The following is a 23,445-nucleotide window of genomic DNA, read 5'->3' on the forward strand; positions in this document are numbered from 1 at the left end:
AAACCTCATTCTAATTGCAGTGTAACCTTGAAATAATTGAAACCAGTATCTGTGAAACTTGTGCTGAAACACAAATGAGGATCAAAACAAAGCAGGCTTATTTTTACTGCAGCCACTTCAAGGAGAGCCATTGTCATTTTAGAGAGCCATTCTTCTTGCTGAGCTTTAAGCAACTTTCTTTTGCGTGCTGCCCTTTGTATAGCTTTACTCTCATCTGTTCATATATCTCTCGACTAGTCATTCTACCTCTTGAGTTTCCAGCTGTGTGGACATGCTCCCATTAACTGATGGAAGTAACTGTAGTGGGGAGGGAGTGTGGTACTCCGGTCTTGTGCCTGGGAAGGGTGTAATGTAAGGCTTGAGCAGAGCACTGTAGTGTTGTCAGTGTTTCCTGAACTTTTGTCACAGGCAGGCTTGGTGAAGGCTGGCAGAGAACGGCACTGCAGCAAGCCAAACTTGCTGTAAGCTGTGTTGATGCTGCTGTGCTGTCTGTCTGTGCTTGTGACACTTGGAATTCTTCAAAATGCTGGACTACAGAAGTCAAACAGAGCAAGGAAAATCTGCTTATAATTGTGTTAAATACCTTGTGCACTTGAGATCTCCTTGGTCCCTACTGTCTTTAGATGGGAGTGCAGCAAGAGGTTTGTACTGCATGTGTCCTTCAACTACCGCAGAGGCCTGACAGCTGGTATAGTCAGGTTAGTCATCTAAAACTGTTTCCTTGTATTCACTGTCCTTAGTCCATGTGACTTTGCATGGTACCTGGAGACACTTTACCAGCTGTCTGACAAGTTAAGTTAGGTAAATTGCACTTAAATGTGAATTCAGGTTTAATCTGTAGAGCTGTAGAATTGTGAGGTTTTTTCAAGCTTGAGGAGAATTGTAACCAGTATGGAGGCAAGCTGCTACTACACGTGAAATAACGCTAGTGCATATCTCTCGGATATATTTATGCTGGTAGGTTGCTGTTATAAAACAAACTGGCAGAATGGTCCTGATCCTGTGGCTGTATCTGTAGTAAGTGGAACTACCACCTCAGGTATTAACCAGGGGTTCACATGGCGCAGAGCCTCTCTGACTCCAAGCAAGTTGTTTGATACTGAGTTGCATTGCCAGTGTAGCATGGCTGGTATGCACCAGCTGGTTGGTGGCAAATCTCCCTGCATGTTACTATTTTGTAGTAAATGATGATTTGCAATAAGAACAACTCTGGTCAGTAGTCATGGCAGGGGGTGGTGTGTAGGTATGAGGGTATTTAGAGTAGTAGGGGCAAAGTAGGTCAAAAACACCATAGAGGTACTGTGGATGGCACCATAAAATGGCATGCTAAATTTGCATAAGTGTACAATGGTGCATATAGCAAGTAGGTTGATTAGGGAGCAAAGGCAATTGTAGCTTCACCTGTAATGTGGTTAATCACCTTGAAGACTGAATTCAGTCTGATCTTGGATCATTAGCTTCTTGCTGAGTGGTGGTGAAGTTGGATATCAAGAACCACTAGGAAAAGATCAAAGCGTATGTATGATTGTCATATTGTCTGTATCATAGTTTGCTTGCATCTTGAATAACTTGTGCAGTTTTGTGCTCACTTTCAGGAGGAAAACATTTAGAGAAGGCACTGAGAAAGACCAAAGCATAAAGCAATTTCCTTGTGAAGAGCAGTTGAGTAAGGTGGGAACATCTCATCCTGGGAAAGGAGCAATGAAGGCAGTGGAGAAGGTGGAGATGTGTGGGGTTTAGTTCTTAATTGCTTCTTCCTGCAATTGAACTGGAGGCCATTAAACAAAGGTGGGGGAAGGAAGAAAAAGCAGGCTTAAAACAAAAAGGGAGAGTATTTTATACAGTGGTTATAAAACTAGACATTTTTTTTTTTTGCTGTGGGAATGCTGCTGATGCTGAGATTCAAGAAGAAACTGAGCAAATACCTTAAAGAGAGATCTATTGAGAGTTTTAAAATAAGTCATTGCAGAGGTATCTCCTGGGGAGTGTTTTCTTGACCTGTCCTTACTGTTATCTGACTGTCCCGTCATTGTTGACATCGGAGGCTAACAGATCTGCAGTATGAAGCATGTGATTCTTAAATGTGCAAACGAAGCTGTTTAGGTTAGGAGCTAACCGTGCATGGGAAGTTTGAAGCCTGAACTCTGCTCCCAATGTGTTTGTATAAGGAAGAAGCCTAGCACTTCTTTGCATTGACAAATATATATTTTTTTTAAGGACTGAATGTGTTTGAGAGTAGATACAGAACGATTCAATCTGACAGGTTTTTACTAATGTATAAGTAAGCAGTTGACTCTGCTGCTTAGTGCTGTGATGCAATTAAAAATTCTGATGTTTACTGGTAACTTAAGTAAAGCTATTACAGAATATGTTCTAACCTAACATATGAGAAAACATAGCCTTGTTACCTCAGTCAACGTTCACAGTTTGTGGATCTTCCTAAGAGAAGACTTTTAATTTCCAACATGAAGCTTGGTCAGCAGTCTTCTATGCGTTTTGTAGTCATGTAGTAAATATTCAAGTCAAGACTTTTTCAGAAAATGATTAGCTTGTCATGCTAGCAAGAGGTTTTGTCTTGTATATACTGTGTGTCTGATGCTGTTGCTCATCAAAGCAGACTTTTCCTTTATGCTAAAAATAGTGAAACAAATAACTTAAGCAGCGTTAAAACCCAAGAGGGTGATTATTTTTTTTTTTTAAGACTAGGATGTGCTTTCTAGGAATCTTCTGGAAAGGGTTTGTAGGATTCATGTGATCCAGCTTTGACCAGTTGCATAAGCTTCCAGGAAGCTATTCTATGCAGTATAAGTCTTAAAGAGGATGCAGGATCTCTTCTTTACCTTTGGTAGCAGTAGTCCATATCTGAATGTGGAAGCCAGCACTGTAGCGGTCTGAAAAGACATCCTTGTCTCTTAGCTGGAATGAGAAAATACTAATTAGGAAAGAATTTCCTAGAGCAGGCAGCAAGTTACTGTCATTCTCATAATGGTTCTTTTTTTAACCGTTTGGCCTGTGTGAATGACCTTTCAAATGTTTGCTGGATTACAGCTTCAGCATCTGCCAGACTTGTTGGGCAACTGTATTCAAACAGATAGTCTTCATGATTTGAGGTCTAGCCCTGCAGGCCACCTTTCAGTGGCCTCCCTCATGCTTGTCAGGGCTGTGTGTGTGTTTCATTTAAGTAGCTAGGAGTCTGTGGTACAGCCACTTCCTTAAATTTGAGAACCTGGGTTTGTTCTGTTCACCAACAGGATTGTCTCTGTCTTCTGGCATAGGGATGCTGGCCTTGCTGCCAGCTACACCATGTAGCCCTGGTTCTCCTACATGGGACAGTAAGCAGCTACAGAGGGCTTTTCCCACTCTGTAACTACATGGGAAATTCAGACTCTGTGCTGCCTGTCTTAATAGGCTTGGTTACAGAGACTTGTACTGGAAGTAAACAAAATACTTGTATCCTGAAGTTATGAAGTGTCATTAATGGGAATGGAAGAAAAAAACATATTTGAAAATCTCTTCTGTGCTAGATGGAGTCATGACGGTGCTATATGAAGCCATTGACAAGTGGCAGGAGGCAGCCTGTTAATAGCCAGAGACACTCAACCAGCAGAATGTGGGAGTAAAAGCCAGGAAGCTCACTACTGAGCTTTCGGAAAACTGCTAGTCTGTCTCTTTCTCTCTATTTTGACTTAACAACTGACTGATACTTTTTTGCCTTTTCCTTTTAATGAGCAGAATCGGCCATCTGGTAGCTGAAGAGCTATAGCAGAGAAGTATGTGTAAGTTAGTCTCTGAGGACTCACTAGATATAGCTAAAAATGTTGGTGTAAAGGTTTATGACATTTGAAGTTTGTGTCTCTGAAATTAAAACTAGTGGCTGTACTATAAATTAGTTTTAGCACAGAACTTGCATCTGCAGCGGTCCCTTCAAATAGACAGCTACTTTAGTCTCTTGAATGTAACATCTAGAGGTTATGTTACACTTAGTGCTCCAGGCTTCTACCCTGGAAGTCCTTTTGTCCCTCTGATGCGTGTATTGCTTTTGTATTCTCTTTTTTTTCCTGGCCTTTGAGATGATCTGAGGCTAGGTCACTTTAACTTCACTTTTGCTGTGTTCCTGAGCAAGTATCTGTTGACTGTTAGCATCTGTCTCTAGGCCAGCCTCTCCCTATCCTTTCCGTCCAGCCCAGACAAGTGGGTGTAGGCTAACCCACCCCAACAACAGTGTGGAGATCGTTGGTTATCTAAGGCTCTGCAGTGCCAAAGCTGAGAAATGCCGATGTGATTGTCACGAGGCTTGCCCTGTCACATTTGTAGTGCTCTTCTCTGTAAGCCAACCAAGCAGTTGCTGGAGTGGGTATTATGGCTTGGACTTAAGTGAATAGGGGTGCATATGGCTACAGGAATGGGATCTGGTGAAGTAGCTGTGTACTTTAAAAAAAAAAAAAAAGTCTTCTGCGTCAATAATGTCTACCAGCTTTGTAGCTCTCCAAACCAATCTTCTGGTGAAAAAGGAGAGGATTACCAGTTTAAGAGGGTAACTTCCGAGGCACTAGCCCAAATTAAAGTGGGTCATAAAGAGATCTCCCATTCCAATGGCACCTTGTGGCCAAACTGGTCTTGGTTTGGTCTCTGAAGCGTTACTCAGTATGCTGCTGCTGGGGATCAGCAAAGGCTGTAACATTGCTGTAGCAAAACCATATAAAAGCTGTAATAAACCAAAGTGTACTTGCTGCTGAGAACCCCCTGCCATACAGTAATAGGCTTGGTAACATCTCAAACATTTGTGTGAACTGCATGCAAGAAGACAAACTAAGAATCTCGTCAGGTTTTTATCTCAGTCATTGGGGAAATAGAGCCTTTGTAGTAGAAATAAAGGGTCTATGATTTGCTTGTAGTTCCAGGCCTGTAGTTTTTTTTCTTGTGTTCAGGGGATAGGTCAGGTACTACTAACACTTGAGGCTTGATCTATCTGTGCTGCCGAATGGAATGAGAAGTGTGTATCTATTCCAGTGCTAATTTTAAGCTTCAGTCCTGGCTACAAATGGCAGTCACATTCAGAGCCTCATGTGTTATGGGATGCATGGTAGCTGATGTATACACCTTGACCTCAGCTCTTGAGTTGCTTCGGATGATCTCAGGAAGTCACTCAGCTGGGCCTCTGTCAGGATCCCTGTGGTGGCTCTTTAGGTCTGGAACAAGGCAGTTTGTTCCCAATGGGCTTTCTCATTGGGTCCTTGTTACGGTGTGCCCCCAAGGGGCAGTTCTGCAGCAAACATGAGGGAACGCTGATCAGGAGAGACTGGGATGTAGTTGGGGCTTAAATACTTAGTCTGTACTGTGCATTGGGAACATGTACTTTTCCATAGAAAATCCTAGCAGATAAAAAAATATAATTTGTAACTGCAGCAATAAGGCTACTTCCCTCCTCTCCAAAGTAAAACACTGTTTCTAATAGAGCTCCTTACTTATAAAGGTCTGTTCCCTCCAGCGTGTAAGCATGAGGCAGGCAGTTGCTTCCAGCACTAGAGCTGCTCCCAAGTTTCTAGCTGTCCTGCTGAGGCTCAGCCATGTGCTAGCCTGGCCAGATGTAACAAGATAAATTAGCTGAAGTAGCCCACACCATCAGACTTCCAGGAATATCTCTTGTCCCTCCCAGCAGTCTGCTGGAGTTGGTATTCTGTGGCATCAAGATGTATGCTGTAAGGTCCTCACTACCACAGGTATTGTAAGAATTGTCTTCTGCTTGAGAATGGGTGTGACAAAAGGTGTCTGTGCCCTGGTGAATAGCCAGCAGGTGTCAAAGTCTGTGCCTGCTTTACTGCTTGCTGCCATGCAGCCTACTGATGTATGCCCTCTCTTGCTTCAGGTCTTAAGCAACATGGGAAGAGAAGACTAAAGTTCCATCATGATCGGAGGCTTATTCATCTATAATCACAAAGGAGAGGTTTTAATCTCTCGAGTCTACCGGGATGACATTGGGTAAGTGTTTGTGTTGCATCCCTGGTCCTTGCATTTCTGTCTCATTTTGGTGCAGTCAACAACTCAGAGCTGCTTTGTTCTGCTTTAGCTGTGCATGCATGTAAGACTGCAACTTAACTTGCTGCTCTAGGCTTAGTTCAGGGGAAAAAAAAAGCTTGTTAAGCCCTGGTCACCTCCAGATGGTAGTAAAGAATGGCCTGCAGCCAAACCTGGGACTTTATGTTGGATGGTAGAGATCTGGCTGTTGCTCCAAACGCTTCAGCAATGTGAACTGCCACTGTAGGAGTCTACCAGCCTCACTGGTATAACTTTATGGGAGCGGTAATGTGGGAACTGTCTGCCATGCATTATAACCAGGGCTCTGAGTTTCAAACAGATGTCTAACATCAAGTATAGGCATACAGAAGATTCTGGTCTTGGAAAGTTATGCCAAGCAGTCTCATAATAACCATAGCTGTACACTTAAAGCTGGCATTCTGTCCCCCAGCTTTGTATGGCAGCCTTGTATATGAAAAGCTTATATTCATTAGGTAAATAAAGTTGTGGGAAGCACTGAAAGCCTTTGATAGATTGTAGGTGTGTCATTGTACTTCACACAACTGTTACGATGCTCACTTAGACTGGATCTGTACAGTCCTTAGGCAGCTAGCTCCCAGAAGAAACCCTACTAAAAATTTGGTGTCTTATAGGCAGTGGATAGAGATATAAGGAACCCAGTACCAAGCGATGATGATGATTGAACTGAAAACCTTAAGTGACTTTCTTGTACATTACTTTTCCTAGTGGGTTTTCACTAGTGTTAGGCATTAGGTGGAAGTTAGTAACTGAAGTTAGTGGAGTTAAAACATAGCTAATGGAATGATGACTGTGGTAGATGTTAATTCAAAGTCCAACGAGAGCACCTGGCCAGTTCAAGAAAAAATAGTTTGTACCAGGTCTCCATAATGAATAGTAATAGGATGTGCTGTGAAACAACTTGTTGCCACGAATTACAAAAAACTGTCAAGCCAGTCTGCCTTCAGACTGCTCTGGTCTGAAGCGTGTGTTCCTTCTGGTTATGGATTGTCTAGTAGAGGTTAAAAGTTGAGGTAGAACTAGTAGCTAGTCAAGTCTTGCGGTGTTTCATTGATGGAATAGCAGTCAACACAGTGTCTGTAATAATAAGGCTTCACCTAATGAGCTTTAAATCTCTTGGCTTGTTCTGAATCAACAAAGGCAGAGTAAAGTAGCTGTTCTAAGGTTGAGTAAGTTGTTCCAGGACTTCCACACAGAGCAGAGCCAAGGAAGCATTGTACTTCTGAAGCAGAAAAATACTGGCTGCAAAGTTTTTTACCTCTGGTGTACTAACTCATTTTGGCATTGCATACTTGTTTGATTTGCTCTGAAGAGCTTCAGCTTATGCCACATCTGATTTTGTAAAGTTCTCCTAATGAATAGATATCACAGTGATGGAGCCAAGCCAGTCTGGATTATAGATAAATTGTGAGAATACATTGGGTGGTGGGGGAGAGGGGGCTAGGGACACTGTTACTGCAGTTTCTGTCAAAACCTTACCTTTTTAGTGGCTTGTGAACTTAAAGCACTTAACGATAGAATCGTACTCAAAGCAATGTTTATTCAAGAAGACCTTTTAATTTAAAGGGCATTCGGGCTGTGCAGATGTGAGCTGGGGAGTGAAGAAGTTACTTTTAATGTAGTGATCTTCTATTGCTTTTAATTTTGACTCCTTCCTCTTACAGAGCGAGTGACTTGTGTTCACTACGTGATAAAGTACTTCCTGCTGGCTGGCCAGGCAAAACTAAAAAATGTGTTTTCCTGTCTGATCTGTCTTTTTCATTTGGCAGAAGGTGCCAAAAAGATTCAAGTGTTTTCTCTAGGACTTCAGCAGTCAGTGTTCCCTTGAGTGAAACCCTCCATTCGGTTCCTGTGGAAGTGTCAGTCTTGTGACATAGGTGGAGCTGGTGCTGGCTGTTACCCAAGCTTGCTCCCCAAGGTGTTGGATTCCTTCTGAAACAGGCCTTCAGACCTGGTTTGGAATTTTTTTAGATATGTAACCTTACATAACAAGTTATCTTAAAATGGCTGCGTCTCATCTTGTGGTGTAACAAAATAACTGAGAATCTTGCCATTTCCTAGCCTGGATGTTAGCATCAATACCAGGTCTACTTAAAAGCTTTTTGTATCCTAACCTTCAGAGGGGGAGGTAGGGAAAGGAATAGCCATGATACTATAGCTTGTACTCAACACTGAAGGAATTCTGTCTCTAACCAACCAACCAGGTAATAGACTTCTAGAATACTATACAGTTGATAATTCCTAAATGATAGATCTGGAGTGCTGAGGGCTGAGCCCACCCAGCTTGCTGGGAGTTACGTTGAATGGCAAATGAGCATAGCTGCTGCTTGTCTGTGTGTGAGTGACCCTTAAGATTCCTTGGTCTTGCGTTTGCCTTTGGCATTCTGAAGGCTCAGCTTCTGTGTTGGGAGAGATTAAACTTTAATCAGTGGTTATGAGAACCCCTCCTCTTGCACAGTTTGTCTAAATAAGCACATACTAGCTCAAATGTTAATGAGCAAAGTGATGGTCAATGAAGAAACCCTTCCCTTGACTTTGTTAAAGGCAGAAGTACCACAAAACTTGAACTTCCTTTGCTTGCAACTTAGAATGGCTTTAGTGCATGTAGTGCATCTGTCCATACAGCAGCTAGCTGCATGTATAAGCAGCTTCTCAAAAAAAAAAAAAAAAAAAAGCAAAGCACCGTACATTTAATTCAAGATACTATGGAGGCCTCTACTGTGATCTTCAAGTGCCTTGTTCTTCAGTGACGTAGTCATTGGGAGAACCTACCTGCATTTAAGAATGTAGCTATTTAATAAAAATAAGCTATTTGAAACTGAGCAGCTTACATGACAAACTGCATGCACTTTATAAATGTAATAGGCATTTGGTTTCTGAGCTTCTTATACATCACTACAGCTTCATGGCTCTTGATCCTTAAGGAAAAAGTGCAAGCTGGATAGAGCAGTATCTGAATCTGCAGGATGTGCTGTATCTTTCCAGATGTGCTCCAGCTCTATCAAACTTGCTGTATTTCCTGTTGGCTGGACCAAGTCAGAAAGCATCAACCCAAACAACTTAAAATGAGAAGTACTGTCATAGAAATGCCCGCTTGGACTTGCAGCCCTGTTCTGAGGCAGGCTGGGAAGAAGATGCTTGATATTCTGTGGTCCCCAGGCAATGCATCAGATTGAGGCCTTGGGGTTTTTCCCCTCCAAGGTCTGTTACATGTATTAGCAGAGTAGACTGGGTGTCACTGATGTGGTACAGATGCAGCTCATCTGGACTAAATGTCCAGTTAGCCTTAAAATTCAGCTAAACACAGGTCTGTCCATGCTGGCAGCCTGACCATGGCATGTCAGCATTGTGGCTTGCGAGGGCTTCGTTGCTGCCACAGCTTGTTAATGTCCATCCAATACCACCTTGGCCTTTTGTGCCCAGGAGCAGGGGGAGGGGGTGTTGTTTGGTCTCTTCTTATCTCTTTGGATTCATTGTGCCTTGTGTGTGTGTGTGTTTCTAACCCTTTCTCTTGTTGCTGTCACTCCTCCTTTCTCCGCTGGCGCCATTTCTGTCCATCCCATCTCATTGGCTGCTGTAGCAATAGGTAAGACACGCGTGGTAGGCCATGACTGGCACTGCACAGTGGGCAACTGGTGGGCTAGAAAAGCATCGCCAACCTGAGGCTTCTCCTCTAGCGTGCACCAGTCTGGTTTCTGGTTCTGGTACTAGTTGTAGTGGGTTAGAACTTGAGGCTGGGAGGGCTAATGCTCCAGAACAAGCTGAACTTTCCTTGCAAGGCTTACTGGAGGGGAGGAACGGGGCTTTTAGATATTGTTATTTCATAGTAGATCAAATTGCTTTCTTATGGAAAAATTAAGATAGAAATGAAACATTAATTTAACTCAAACTTCCAAACATTCTGGAGCAGTAAAACCTGAGACTTATTTGAAAGCCAGAACTTTACTTACGGGGGAGCATGTTTACTGATGGAGCTTCTACATATATACTCAGACCTTCAAGGAACAAACACCTGCTGTGGTAGCATATGTTCCCTTGAATATGCTTTGTTTTCAAACTTGGAACTGTCTGCTGGATTGTTGACAACCCTCAATGCTTACAAGCATTTGTATGCCTGTATCTTTGCTTGTAAGGATGCTGTTACTGTCTGCTCTGAAACATGGTGCTGCATAATCAGTACCATGGCCTCGATGCTGCAGTCAGAAGACCTACTGTTCCACACAGTGCCTGAGAGTATGAGTAGTAAAGCACAATTAGATGAGTCTTGGCTTGGTGTATAGATTACTGCTTTAAGTCTTGGTCTTGTCATATAAAGCACTCAGGCTTCCTTCCTGTGTTCTTAGGATTGGTGGACTTAAACTTTTATTTGGGGAGTTTAGCCTGACTTGTAGCTACAGGATAAGGAAACTCTAGTGTGGAAGAATTACATCCGGAATGCCCTGTTCACCCAGGAGGGATTTGTTTAGTGTCACTAGTGTATAGACAGCTTGGATTAAAGATGGCAGCAGCTAGGGGAAGCTTGCACAGCACACTTCCAGCACTGTGCAGAACCTCTTTACTGTAAATGGTGCTGGACTGTCCAGTGCATGTAATGCAGTGCCACTAGCATGCAGCACTATAGGGACCTTAAGTCCACATGCAAGAGACCTGTTCTGAAGCCTAGCAGGCTTGAGAGGACGTGTAACTGGAAAGCCAAAAGTGTTCCTAATCCTGCTTGCTGCTTTGAGCCTGCCCTCTGTGGTGCGTGGGGCATGGAGGTGAGGCAGATCTGAGAACTAAATCTCCCTTTTGTGGTATACCTGGACACTGATGTCCGTCAGGTGACCCGGGTAGGTTTTGCTGGTGTTTTCCTCGGTGGTATGTCTGGGAGGCAATGCCGTTGACATATATCTTGGGAGACTACAGCTTGCTTTGGAGCAAGAGTATGAAGGCCTGGGCATGCAGAGTAGACAGTAACTAGGTGTTTAATCGGAAGCGGGCTTTTCTTTGAGCTGTAAGACACTACTATATTTATTCCCAGCTATGGCAAATCAATTGGGAGTGCTAGCAAAAGTAATTGAAGGGAAGGCTCCTTTGCCATCTGACTCCAGATGGAGGTTAAGTTCTCCTTCTGACTACAGTTACACTGTAGTGCAAAGCTCTTTAAGAGACCAGTAGCACTGTCTTTCCTTTAGTTTGTGCAGAATTTAATGTCTAACGTTGCTCAGAGCCTTTACTTGTCCCTCTTAGAGACATCCCCGGGCACCCTTCCTAAGTGAGTTTGGTGTATGTAGTTCAGTGTCTGACTGTAATCGCATAAGCAGAACTGTGTAGCCAGCTTGTTTTCATGTGTGCTGTGCTAACTTATCTTTGGTGGTGATCTTGTAGGCGGAATGCTGTTGACGCTTTCCGCGTCAATGTCATCCACGCACGGCAGCAGGTACGCTCACCTGTCACCAACATCGCCCGCACAAGTTTCTTCCATGTCAAGCGCTCCAACATCTGGCTGGCTGCCGTCACCAAGCAGAATGTCAACGCTGCCATGGTATTCGAGTTTCTTTACAAGATGTGTGACGTGATGACTGCCTACTTTGGAAAAATCAGTGAGGAGAACATAAAGAACAACTTTGTGCTGATCTATGAGCTACTGGATGGTGAGATGTTTCCGTTATCTGCTGTCTGATACTGCATTTGGTCATTCTAAAACCCTTAGCTTGGTGTAGTAATAATCCTTGAAGTATTTTTAACGTGTGACTGAGTTCAAAATTACTTGTTCTGCTTTCAGATGCCACCTGTACTGTAAGTGTGGATAACATCTTAAGCCTCATACCCTTGTGTTGATCATGGCTCTCTGCTGAAATGTTGGCACCTGTGCGCTTGTATAAATGAGGCAGCTGGTACTGCACCCCAGCTTCTAGGTGGATCCTGTGTAGATGTAGGGCTATCTTTATCCTGAGGGCTGTCATTAGCATCTCTAAGGCCATCTGTCCCAGCTAGTGCCCAGGTGGCTCTAGCACTGTATGGTAGCAGTCACCCCAGGCTGCAGCTAGTTGCCTCTTGGGCAGTTCTGAGACGGAAGGAAATCAATAAAACCCAACCTGCTCTGTACCAGCCCTACCTCCCCCAGTGATAACGGCTCCAGATTTTACCACAGAATAAGAAAACAGTGTCCCTTCAGCTGCTCGCGATATCAGCCTGCCTGTAGAGATTGCCCTTAAGCTGTCCCTGTTTTGCATAATATGAGCACTTTGTTTGTATTAGTTAAGCTTCAGTTTGTTTTCTGGACAAGGCACCACACGTGTGTCCTGGGTTTCGTAGCCAAGGGTCACAGTGACTGATGGTTTCTCTGTTTCCTCTGTGGGCAGATTGAGAGACTGCTGTTTCTCTGCTTTGGTCAGTCACTGCTGTCTTCTGGTAGGCACAGAGAGATCAAAACCTGTCAGCGTGGTGTTACTCGGTGTTCATGTTGGTGGTTGTCTTCTCCCCTCTAGATCTCTTGTGGGTTGTTCCTTTCCTTTTTGAGGGGAGTGGGTGTTAAGTGCACTGTCTGTGGTTAACATCTGTTTCTCTCCCACACCGATCACCCTGCAGTGCCACTATTCTGCTGTTGTTTTTTTAGGTTTTGATTTTTTTGATTACATCTTCATAAGAAAATAAAAACCTAAATAAAATGCTGTGAAGATAGATAAGGGTTTATCCAACAGCAGAAAAAGAATTTTTATTGACTCCTCTGTGTGCCCTGTGCACGTGGCTAGACTAATTGATATTTAGGCCTAAAGTGCAGTTGCTCTTAAAAAGCAGCAGATTCGTCAGCTGGACAGCTTTCCATCACACCTTCTCTCCAAAATATTGCACTGGGAAGTCAATTTAGCAAGGCTGTTTCTTTTTTCTTAGTAAGGAGTACTCTAGCAACTTACCCAGAAATGTAATGTGTAAGCAGTGTCTGTGCACTAATTGGCTCTCTCCTCATAGGACCAGCTGGCACGTTTGTACCTTGCAGTTCTGAACTAACCTCCTCTTATCCTTCTGTAGAAATCCTGGACTTTGGCTATCCTCAGAACTCTGAAACAGGGGCCCTGAAGACCTTCATCACTCAGCAAGGCATCAAGAGTCAGGTAACCACAGGAATATAGGGTACAGCACTGCTCTCTCTGCTGGTTAATTTTCTGTAAGCCTGTTCAGGAAAGTACAGTCTTAACTACCAACTAACCATTTGATCTGTGCTGAGTGGAGGTGCCAGAGTAGATAGAGGACACCCTGGCAGGGATATAGTTCAGGGGCATCTTGTTGTAAGTATCTCTGTGCTTGTGTGACCTCATGTTTCCTGGCACATGATAAGATGTAGGAGGAAGGGCCCTGAGCTAGGATAATGCATATAAATGATTGCTGGCTTTAGACTCTGCTCTCTGTCAGCTTCTGACAGAGGATAAACAAATCTACCTGATGAACCAGAAATAGCTCTTCTGTGTGTGAATCTCGCTGAGCAGGTCTGTTCTCCACCAGTCTTCAGTGCTTTGAGTTGTCAGGCTTTCAGGCTTGCCTTGTAATGAACTGTTCTTCAGTCTTGTGAATCTTGCTGTCAGTCAGGGAGCTGATGTTATTCTGTTGCTGCCTGTGCATCTTTGCAGATGAGCATCAGTACAGTCTGAGCTTTCTCATGTTAGAGATGAGAGTCTCTACTGTGAGTTTGGCACAGTATTAACCCTTGCAACAAAGTTTACATGGAGGTAGAGGATAAAGGGTACCTAAGGAAAAAGATGCTTAAATTGGACTGTTCTTGGGAACATGTTTTAGACTAGCTCTAATCCTACTCCAGGCTACACCCCTCAAAGCTAGACATCCCATCTTGGACAGCTCATGTTCAACTTCTGAAAACAAAGGATTGTTATAGTCAGTGTTTCTCATGTCCCCAAGGAGTATTGCTCACCTTGTCCATCTAACACAGCTACGCAACTCATAATGAGGACTTAGCCTAAAACTCACTAGTCTTCCCTGTGTAGCAGGTGAGTCAGGAAAAAAAGCTGGGAGTCAGTTAGTACTGAAACGTTACAGATCTGAGTGAAGCTTCAGCCCCAAGATACAAACAGAAGCAAAGTGCTAAACAAGAGCCTGCCTTGCAACTGTTCTTGTCTAGGGTAAGTGGAGGTCATAGTCTCTGGAGGCTCTGTTTCAACTCTGTTCATCAGCACTGACTTCCTAAGAACTCCTTTTTTAAACTTTCAATCTACTAGCAAGACTGGCTGCATCGCTCAAGAAGGAGGTGAGAGCGAAGCCGCCTCTGAGCAACAGATTTCCTGCTAGAACAGCAAACAATGTTTTGCAAGAGGGCATGGATATATCAGTGGCCAGATGTGAGCGCATCCGGTCTGTCCCCCGTCCCAAGCCCTAGTGTAAATCACTCTAGCCTTCTGCAGTCTGACATTTTGGGCAGTCAGCATTCAGATAGCTGAGTCAGCTCCTGTTCCTAGGAAAACTCAAAACTAACCACCACCCTCACTTCCTTCCCTCGCTCTCTTTTTGCTTTTGTCTGCTTTAACAAACTTTTATGCTGTTTGTGTGCAAACCACTGTCACAGCATCTTACTCCATTCAACAGCAGATTTGGCCCTTCCCTTACAAAGAAGAGTTTGGGCTTCAGCTTTATGTAAGTAAGCAGTTATTCTGCTCTGGCTTGGAATTTTCTGCAGCCCACTGCAAAAAGCGGAAGTAATCCTTCCCAGGCACGGTATGGCAGGGCATCAATTCAAACAGTACTTGCCATGTTCCCTTGTCTGCTCTCTACCCTGGTACATTTAGCCTCCAGCTCCTCCTTCACTTTACAGCCAACTTCTGGCAGGTACCTTGGACCAAAATCTGGGACTGGGTGGCCTGTTGTCAATGTTCCCTTATCCCTGCTTAGTTCCTGATGAATTTAAGGAGAAAAATCCACAGTTACGGCAGACTTGCCAAATTCAACTTTTTAACTTTGTTCCCAATGAAAGATTTGAGGCATGCTGGGCTGCTGCACTCTGAGAATGCCCACCCTATGTGGCCACAGTGGTCTTTTCAGGGCTGGTGATCTTGGAAAACAAGACTGCCTTATCTTTCTTGGAGGTGGGTCCAGTATTGCTGTGTTCCTTGCCATAGGAGGCACCCTTCTGCTCTGGGAATAGGGTGATGTGGCACACAGGTTTTAAAAGGTGCTAGTGTGCAACATGGTTTCACTTCTAGTTCCTCCCCATGAAGTAGCCCACTACTGAAATGGCAGGACTACAGGCTGTGCTGATTGAAGTCTTCTGTCAGGACTGGTGCAGGTATTGGCTCGGATATCTTTTTCCAGCAGAGGCTAAACCTGCTTTTACAGCTCAAGGTGGTGCTGTGCTGCGTGTACTCAGCTCTCACTCTTCAGATCATGTCAGCATCTGCCCAGATTTCATTAACTAGATGAATGCTGTAACTTTCTTTCTCTCCAGGTGCTTTCTGGGAGTGAGTTGGTCAACTCATAGTTACAGTGTTTCCCCAAACTTTAAGACATAATGTAGTGCTAAAATGCTAGTGTTACTTCTTGAAAGAGAGGAGAGGGCTGCCCCCAGCTGCAGGAGCCCAGGAAACCTGGTAGCTGTCTGCCTTTAATCTAGTCAACATCCTGGTAACTGAGTACAAGTTGTTGGATATTATTGTCCTGTTTTAGCTGACTGACTTGGAACTTCCCTGAGCTGGACCAGTTGTGAGAAATTTCAGAGCTGGGTGTCTCCAGTCCCTCCCTTGGGGAACACTCATGCTACTGGGTGATCTCTGCTTCAGCACTCCCCAGGCACCTGCTTCTACATCCGTCCAGTCACTTTTTGTAGCAACCAGTTGAGGTTCTTCACACTTACACTGTTGCAGGAGATGGACACTGATCATGTGCTGATGTTCCCCTTTGGAAGCCAGAGAACTGGAAGTTGTATCTACATGTGCCTCTTGTTCCTCTTAAGCCTGAACGAAGCATTGAACAAGGCAGATAAGGAGGCTTTTTTTGTGGGACAGACAAGGGAAGTACTGTTGTACTGCATTGAGCATTTACCTAGGCAGTTCCCGGGGGAGTATAAAACTGTCGCTTAGAAGTTATGATAATGACTCTGCTTGCTCAGGAAGTGATTCTGTCTGTGGCAAGAACGTGGGTGAAACAAAGTGCTGCTGCTTTAAAGCTGAGATCATGTACTGCCACCCTGTGGGCCCAGTGCAAGGCTGGTGTGGCAGGACCCACTTCTGTGTTGTGCAGTTGTGGTGGAAGAAGCAGAATTAATAAGAATATAACTTTATACAGGACCCAGACTTAAGTCTGCCATCCTGGGTGCCTGGTGCTTCCCATAGTCTGGGTGTCTGTGCCATGGTGAACATCCAGGGCTTGCTTTAGGAGTGGCAACATTACTGGGAGTGGTGTTTGGCCTGTCTGTCACTCCCTCCGCTTTACCTTGTATCTGGGTGGTACATAATGGGCCAAGCCTGAAAAGCCATTTCACTGCTAGGAGTGCTGGGTTCCCCAAGGGGAGCTAAAGGTCAAAGCCCCTCATCTTGTTTGTACTAATTGGCTGCCTAATTAATGAGCTGGCCTGCTTTGTTCCTGTCCTGAGGTAGCCTTAAGCTTAACCTGCCTCTTTCTCCCTTCCTCCCTTTTCTTGCTATTGACCTGCTTGCCTGTTAACCCTGTGTGTACCACACTTGCTGCTATACATCTACTTCTTGACTTTCTTCGTGTGACTGGATCCCGCCTATAGCATCAGGTAGGAAACCTCCTTGTGCCTCTCAACACAGTCTGTAGTGCTCAGAGCCTGGAAGCTGTTAGATGCAGGTTAGGTTAGTGTTGGTACGTAGCTAATGACTGCAGTCATTAAGAAGCAGTCCTTGGGGACTAGCTGTCTTGTGGCCCTGGGGTGTTGAGTTGGATAAGGGTGTGAACTGGCCTGTCAGCTGCTTCTCTGCTTAATGTGGATTGATGTGACAGTCCGAGTCATGATTTGAATGTCATTGGTGGAGCCCATGCCTCCCTGCACCTAGATGTAGCTTAATGGACTAGCTAACAAAATGGGAAAACCTTTCCTGCTGTTATGACCAATTTTTGGTTAGGCATAGGATTTGCTGCACTGAGGAGACAAGAACCAAATCATGGGGGCTGTGATGGCACCCGTATCTAAGCATCAAAAGCAGTTGTGTGTAATAAATGGCACGTGGTCGCCTTTAGATTTAAAGCAAGGTTTCTTAGTCTTTGAATTAATCTAGATGTCTAAGATGTCATCTCTTCCCTTCAGACTAAGGAAGAGCAGTCCCAGATCACTAGCCAGGTGACTGGACAGATCGGATGGAGACGTGAAGGGATCAAATATCGTCGCAATGAACTCTTTCTTGACGTGCTGGAGAGTGTGAATCTTTTGATGTCCCCGCAGGGTAAGTAGGAGGCATTGAGCTGGCATCCTTTTCCCCTTCAAGGTTTGAGAGTGGAGACTTGCATAAGTGTTCTGAACCGCGCTCTTCTCTACACCAGGTCAGGTTTTGAGTGCCCATGTCTCTGGCAGAGTGGTGATGAAGAGTTATCTGAGTGGAATGCCAGAGTGCAAGTTTGGCATGAATGACAAGATTGTAATTGAAAAACAGGGCAAAGGGACTGCAGATGAAACGGGGAAAAGGTAAGAGACATTGGAGTAAAAGCCACTTGCCACTAGGGGCTCTTATGAAAGGGCAGCACTTAGTAGTTCTTCTGATTTGACAGACAAAGCTGATCTTTTTGTCCCTTCAGACATTACTGCTAACTCTTCTCTGGGTAGGTCAGTTGTCATGCAAGCTACCAGCCTGAGTGCCTTAATACAGAGGGCTTCTCTACAGCTCTTCAGGTATTAAGATTCAAATGCAGTGTTCAAAAAAAAGCCCACAAGATTCAAAAAACGTTAAGTGTGGAGTTCTTGCAGCTGGAAACACTGCGAGATGGATTTTCGCAGGGTTTGTCTCTAGCAGTCCTAGTCAGTGCAGAGACTCTTATTCATAGGATGCAGTAGTAGTGCTCTGAGGGAACAGTGAAGGAACCCCTCTGACCACAGCCTGCTTGACTGTTCCCACGAACTGGAACAGCTGACAGACTAGCCCTGGATAAGCCCCTCCTGACATACATGTGGTCAGTGGCTGTGTGGATTAGAGGCTCATCTCTTCCAGGAGCCCAGCTACCTTCCTTCCCAGCTGCACCCTCATCAGTACCCACACTGAAGCTGAAAACGGGTCTTATGCCTTCTCCAGCCTTCCTGCTTGGGGTGAAGAGATAAAAGCAAAGGGACTACCACTTTTCTCTCACTAACCATTTGTAACTCAACTGTGTTTCTCTTGGTTGTTTGTTTTTGTTTTTTTTGCTGACCCCAGTGAATTGGGAAGGTAGATAATCTGCTTCAGCTATGTGTGCACTCTGCTCTCCCCCTGTCTCTTGCTTCGTGTGACTTGTGCATGTAACTTGGATCTCAGACACTTTCCATGATGGTTCCTGTAAATGGAGCTGAGCTGCTATTTGCCTTTTCTCTCAGAACCAAGCCAAGAGCTATCGCTTCACTGTCACCTTTAAGCCATCTTTCCTGTACTTGAATCTAGCTAGTAAAATGGATGAGCCTCATGTGGCTGCCCAGTAGGGATGTAGTCTAGTGAAAATGTCATCTGTGTAGGCGTCTGCAGAGTCAGTAATGCTGTCCCAAAGCTTCTGTGCCATGAGTGCCTTTGCCTGTAAGTGTGCCATTTTCTTGAGTTCTGGAAGTAAGATAGACAGGGACTCTTGCTAGGTGGTTATCCCTAACTGTCTCTTCAGTGGGCATGAGCTTGGAGGTGTTACTCTCCAGAAGCATTTAGTTATGAGGTGACCAAAAGGGACAGCTTCTGCCGGTTGCTTTTTGGCATCTAGCGTGTAGCAATGCCAAGCCCTGAGTAATGCTGCCTGAGACCCGGAGCAGTGTTAGGCAGCAGGGCTTTCCCAGCAGATTTCCAAAGAAACAGGAACTAGTTGGCTAACATTGGCTGTTACCTGGCCAACTGGTTAGGAAAGATTTAACTCCCACTTAAAAAGCACCAAGTGCCCCACTGGTTTGTGTAACTAAACAGCCAGTCAGCCTGGGGTCAGTCTGCTTCCCACTTGTGCAGGTAATGGTGATTCCCAGGACAGCTGAACCTGCCTGTAGTGCTTGTACTATCAGCACATTTACATGGTTGTCCTGTTAACCCAGCACCTGAGGCAGCCTAGATATTGCAATACTACACTGCTGCACCTTCTCTACACCGCTGCCTCTTCTGTTTCTACCACCTTCTCATTTTCTGGTCCCTCTCGGTAGCGAAGAGGTCTTGTGTGTGACCTCTGGATATGTAGCAAGGAAAGTATTCTCAGACTAGAACTCAGTACTGGCAGGTTAGGCTAGTGCATCTACATGGACAGACTGTAGCTGTGCAGATTTTTTTAAGAAGTGAGAGATTAAAACTTTATGGCATAATATTGTGGTCTTCACCAAATCAGATCAGAATCGAACCACCTGCTAGCAGTGTGGAAATCAATAGCTGTGAAGAGATTTCTGAACAGGAGGACCACAAACCTGGCATCTCGTGGCTGTGTGGCAGTGGGATAGCTTTGGACAGGAAAGTGTTTTCTCTCCTTTTGAACTGTGCTGTGAGAAGACTTGGGCTTAGCGGAGTTGCCTTTGCAGTACTAAGGTGCTGCTGGCAGGCAGACCCAAGCATTATGTTGCTGGCTATGACAGAAGGGTGCTGCTGTAATCTCTCTCCTCTTTGGGGAGAGGAGGGAGAGAATTCCTTTGAATGAGCTTCCTGAAATAAGATTTTTGTGGTGGTGAAACAAGGAAAGTCTGAGCCAAGAGGCTGCTGTCCCTTAAATCTCTCCCTGCCTCCCCATTTCCTGGACACCTGTGATGGCAACATGCTCTGTAGAGTAGTTTCTGCCTGGGCAGACTTTGACTGCACCAACATATCTGGGCTGCAGCTTGCACTTGTTTAACTGTGTCTCGTGTTTTTAGCGGCAAACAGTCAATCGCCATTGATGACTGCACTTTCCACCAATGCGTGAGGCTCAGCAAGTTTGATTCTGAGAGGAGCATCAGCTTCATTCCACCAGATGGAGAGTTTGAGCTCATGAGGTACTGTGGTGGGGGATGAGCGGGCTGGCATTGGCATCTGCTTGCTGCTACAGTAGGGTTGCTGCTCTCGAGCAGACTTGCAGCCCTTGAGCACCTAACAAATATGCACTTGCCTTCTTGTTTTGAGTGGAATCTGTAGGGTGTCCCACAAATTCTCCTTTAACAAATGTGGTAGAAGCCCAGCTGCGTGATTTTCTTTGCCACAACTGTAGTGTTGGATGTGGGTTTCCTTACCCTTTAGCTTGCTGTATCTGTGTTTTCAGTGTTGTAAAATTTGTATCCTTGAACAGGGCCATTGGCAGGAACCAGATATAAAACTTGGGACTCATCTGTGCTGCCATACGGCAGTGATTCTTACTGCTGCTTCCTTCTAGGATGGCTCCCGTTCTGGCTGATGTTTCTGAGCTGATCCCTGTGTGCAGAGAGGGTCGCTTTAGGAAGGTGGTACAATTTAAGACCATAAGGGAGTTAACTCCTCCTCAGACTTCACTGTTACTTCCATCCCTGCAGATACCGAACCACTAAGGACATTATCCTTCCCTTCCGTGTGATCCCCCTGGTGCGGGAGGTGGGTCGGACCAAGCTGGAAGTCAAGGTGGTCATCAAATCAAATTTCAAACCTTCCTTGCTGGCCCAGAAGATAGAGGTAAGAGGGGGACCAAAAAAAAAAACCCCAACAACCTATGGTCTCTTGTGCCTGGGAATTGTGCTGCTTTGTCCCCTGCTGCGCGTCCTCACAGATGAGTCCTCAAGCTTGTACAGGCCTACAAGTGAACTGGATGCCCCACAGATGCGTGATGCTGTGCTATGGAAGGGAACCACTGCAAGTAGGGAGCGGGAAGTTGTTTCCAGTTGCACAGCCTCAGCAGAGGCCTCATTCCCTGCAGCAACTGTTCACTTAATGTCTTGGCTGCTGTGAGAAGTGCATGTTCTGCCTACGTGATCTGATGGTATGTCAGACAGGCAGCAGGCTACGAGCTGTGTAAGACAGGCTAAGGGTGGCTTTGCAACTTTGTCCCCTCCTGGGAAAGGCTTACTGCTGCAAAGCTGGGCTGTCCAGAGCCTGGTGCAACCAGACGTCCCTGGCCAGCCCAGCATCCTTCCTGAGCTCATCTTTCTGGCCAGGCTTCCTGCAGCTTGAACTGGGGAGCTCTGCCCTGTTCCTTGCTGACTGTTGTGGATTCTGAAAACATGTTTGAATCTTTTGCTTGAAAACGAGAAACTGGAGAGCTAGCCTAGGATGCTTTGTGGTAGCTGATGTTCTTTCGGCCCTGAGATGGGAGCAGGAAGGCTAAGGGGGGGTCCAGGAGAGGCAGTCTTCCCCTGAGACTGCAGAAGAGTGCTCAGGCTGCAGTCTCCTTGCCTCTGTTCACCAGATCTTGCCTTCCAGGTCCGGATCCCAACACCCCTCAATACCAGTGGAGTGCAAGTCATCTGTATGAAAGGGAAGGCAAAGTACAAGGCCAGTGAGAATGCCATTGTCTGGAAGTAAGTGAGCGTGTTGAGTCTGGGGTGCTGCAAGGGCAGGGCTGGCTTGGGGAGGCAGAGTCTGTTTAGCGTTCCTGCCTGTCCTGAGCACATGTAGCGAAGGGGAGAATATAACTCTTCTTCAGGCACCCTCTCACTTCTGGGCTTTCTCTGATAGGATAAAGCGTATGGCCGGAATGAAGGAATCCCAGATCAGCGCGGAAATTGAACTGCTGCCCACCAATGACAAGAAGAAGTGGGCTCGGCCCCCGATCTCTATGAACTTTGAGGTGAGTCCCTGTCCGCCTTCCAGGGCGCAGCTAACCTTAGAGCTTTTTCGGTCTGCTCCCTTCTGCCCTCACGGGGATTGCACAGGTTTGAGTGCTCCCTGTCCCAAGCTGACGTGTGACTCTTCCTAACACCAGGCCAGCCAGCCAGCAGAACTAATGGAAGAAAGTTGCCCTTAAAGCCATTAGGGTCTGTCACCATGTGATGTGTGCAGGGAGTAGGGAAGGGAACAGTGGTTCTTGGTGTCCGTTCCTAGGTGCAGAGACCAGGGTCCTATGGCATTTTGTATGGAGAACGTCTTGCCCCTCTGTTCCAATGCTCTCTGTTGCTTTTCCTTTTCTCAATAGGTCCCATTTGCACCCTCTGGGCTGAAGGTGCGCTACCTGAAAGTCTTTGAGCCAAAGCTGAACTACAGTGACCATGATGTGATAAAATGGGTGAGGTACATTGGCAGGAGCGGGATCTATGAGACCAGATGCTAGCCCCAGCAGGCTGGTAGGCTCCCTCTTCTCCAAGCCATCCTCCACCTCTCCTCAGTCTTCAACTACATTCAGAGAAAACATCTGCCTGGCCCCTTCTACGCAGATTGAAAGACCCTGTGGCTCACCTTGGGAGCGGACTTGCCTGCCTGTGCTCAGTTACCACCCATGCTGCAGATGAAGTTCAGAACCCAACCATGCGCAGGGGTGCAGTCAGCCTCCTGCTCCCCGTCCCAGGGTGGGGAAGGGCTAGTCTAACTCCCATCCTCTCGTGATCTTTCTAGGGAACGTCCACCATTAAACTCCTCTTCTGTTGGTGTCTCACTACTTGCATCATATCCTAGTATTTTTGAAGTTCTTGTGCATATGTACTCGTAGAATAGACCTAAACATAGACTGGACAAATCCTGGCTTCTGTACTAGCTATTGCTGTTGTGGTAGATGTTGCTGGCCAGTCCGAGATGCCTGGGGGGTGAGTTTGTCGGGCCTCCACCAGAGGAGGTGGTGGGCTCGCCAGATCTCATCGCCACCTTATATTTCTTGCAAAGTCGTCGGTATAGAGTCCTGCCGTGGGAAGGTTTGTGACCAAAAAGGATGAGAGTTTAGGCTCCTGCTGGTGTGTATGTGGGTGGCACAGCATTTCAGGTCCTTAGAGCACTTACCCCCACCCGCTGCTGGCTTGAGCCAGTGTGTCCTTTCCAAACAAATTGGAAACGTGGCCCCTCTGCCCCAGGGAGTGTGGGTCAGCTGAGCTCAGTCAGGATGCGAACAGGGTCTGTCCTCGGGGAATCCAAAATGCAGTTGGCACTAAGATCCCCCTGCCCCAGCCTGCCCTCTCCACACTTCTACCAAACGCTTCTGGGCCATAGGAATGCTGCTGCTACCCACAATCCCGCTTCTGGTAGTGTGGTCTCCATTTTGTACACTTTGTGATTTGTCCAGCTCTGAATCTAATAAAGTATGTAGAACAGAGATGGCTGCCTGCGCTGCTGTGTGGGGCTTGTGGTGCCGGCGCTGGGGCTGTGCTGCAGGGCCCGAGCGGAGCGCTGT

The 23,445-nt window shown here is 45.8% G+C and overlaps 1 protein-coding gene across 6 annotated transcripts in view; it reads left to right on the plus strand.

Annotated features, from left to right (window-relative positions):
* Positions 1-23,367, plus strand: part of AP2M1 (adaptor related protein complex 2 subunit mu 1) — a 29,637-nt gene extending 6,270 nt beyond the window's left edge. For 4 of the 6 annotated variants that reach the window (XM_055817199.1, XM_055817200.1, XM_055817202.1 and 1 more), the window contains 10 exons: positions 5,867-5,979; positions 11,422-11,687; positions 13,066-13,148; positions 17,303-17,438; positions 17,536-17,677; positions 20,042-20,161; positions 20,672-20,807; positions 21,552-21,649; positions 21,807-21,918; positions 22,264-23,367. In XM_055817199.1, coding sequence (XP_055673174.1) covers positions 5,906-5,979; positions 11,422-11,687; positions 13,066-13,148; positions 17,303-17,438; positions 17,536-17,677; positions 20,042-20,161; positions 20,672-20,807; positions 21,552-21,649; positions 21,807-21,918; positions 22,264-22,398 — 1,302 coding nt within the window. In that variant the 5' untranslated portion in view covers positions 5,867-5,905 and the 3' untranslated portion in view covers positions 22,399-23,367. Of the gene's footprint in view, positions 1-1,616; positions 1,672-5,866; positions 5,986-11,421; positions 11,688-13,065; positions 13,149-17,302; positions 17,439-17,535; positions 17,678-20,041; positions 20,162-20,671; positions 20,808-21,551; positions 21,650-21,806; positions 21,919-22,263 lie in introns of those variants that run through there. The other 2 variants (XM_055817201.1, XM_055817204.1) reach the window with 2 other exon arrangements.
* The last annotated feature ends 78 nt before the right edge of the window (positions 23,368-23,445 follow it).

The sequence above is a fragment of the Falco peregrinus genome, chromosome 12 (genome assembly GCF_023634155.1).
Source record: "Falco peregrinus isolate bFalPer1 chromosome 12, bFalPer1.pri, whole genome shotgun sequence".
Taxonomy (NCBI): Eukaryota; Metazoa; Chordata; class Aves; order Falconiformes; family Falconidae; genus Falco; species Falco peregrinus.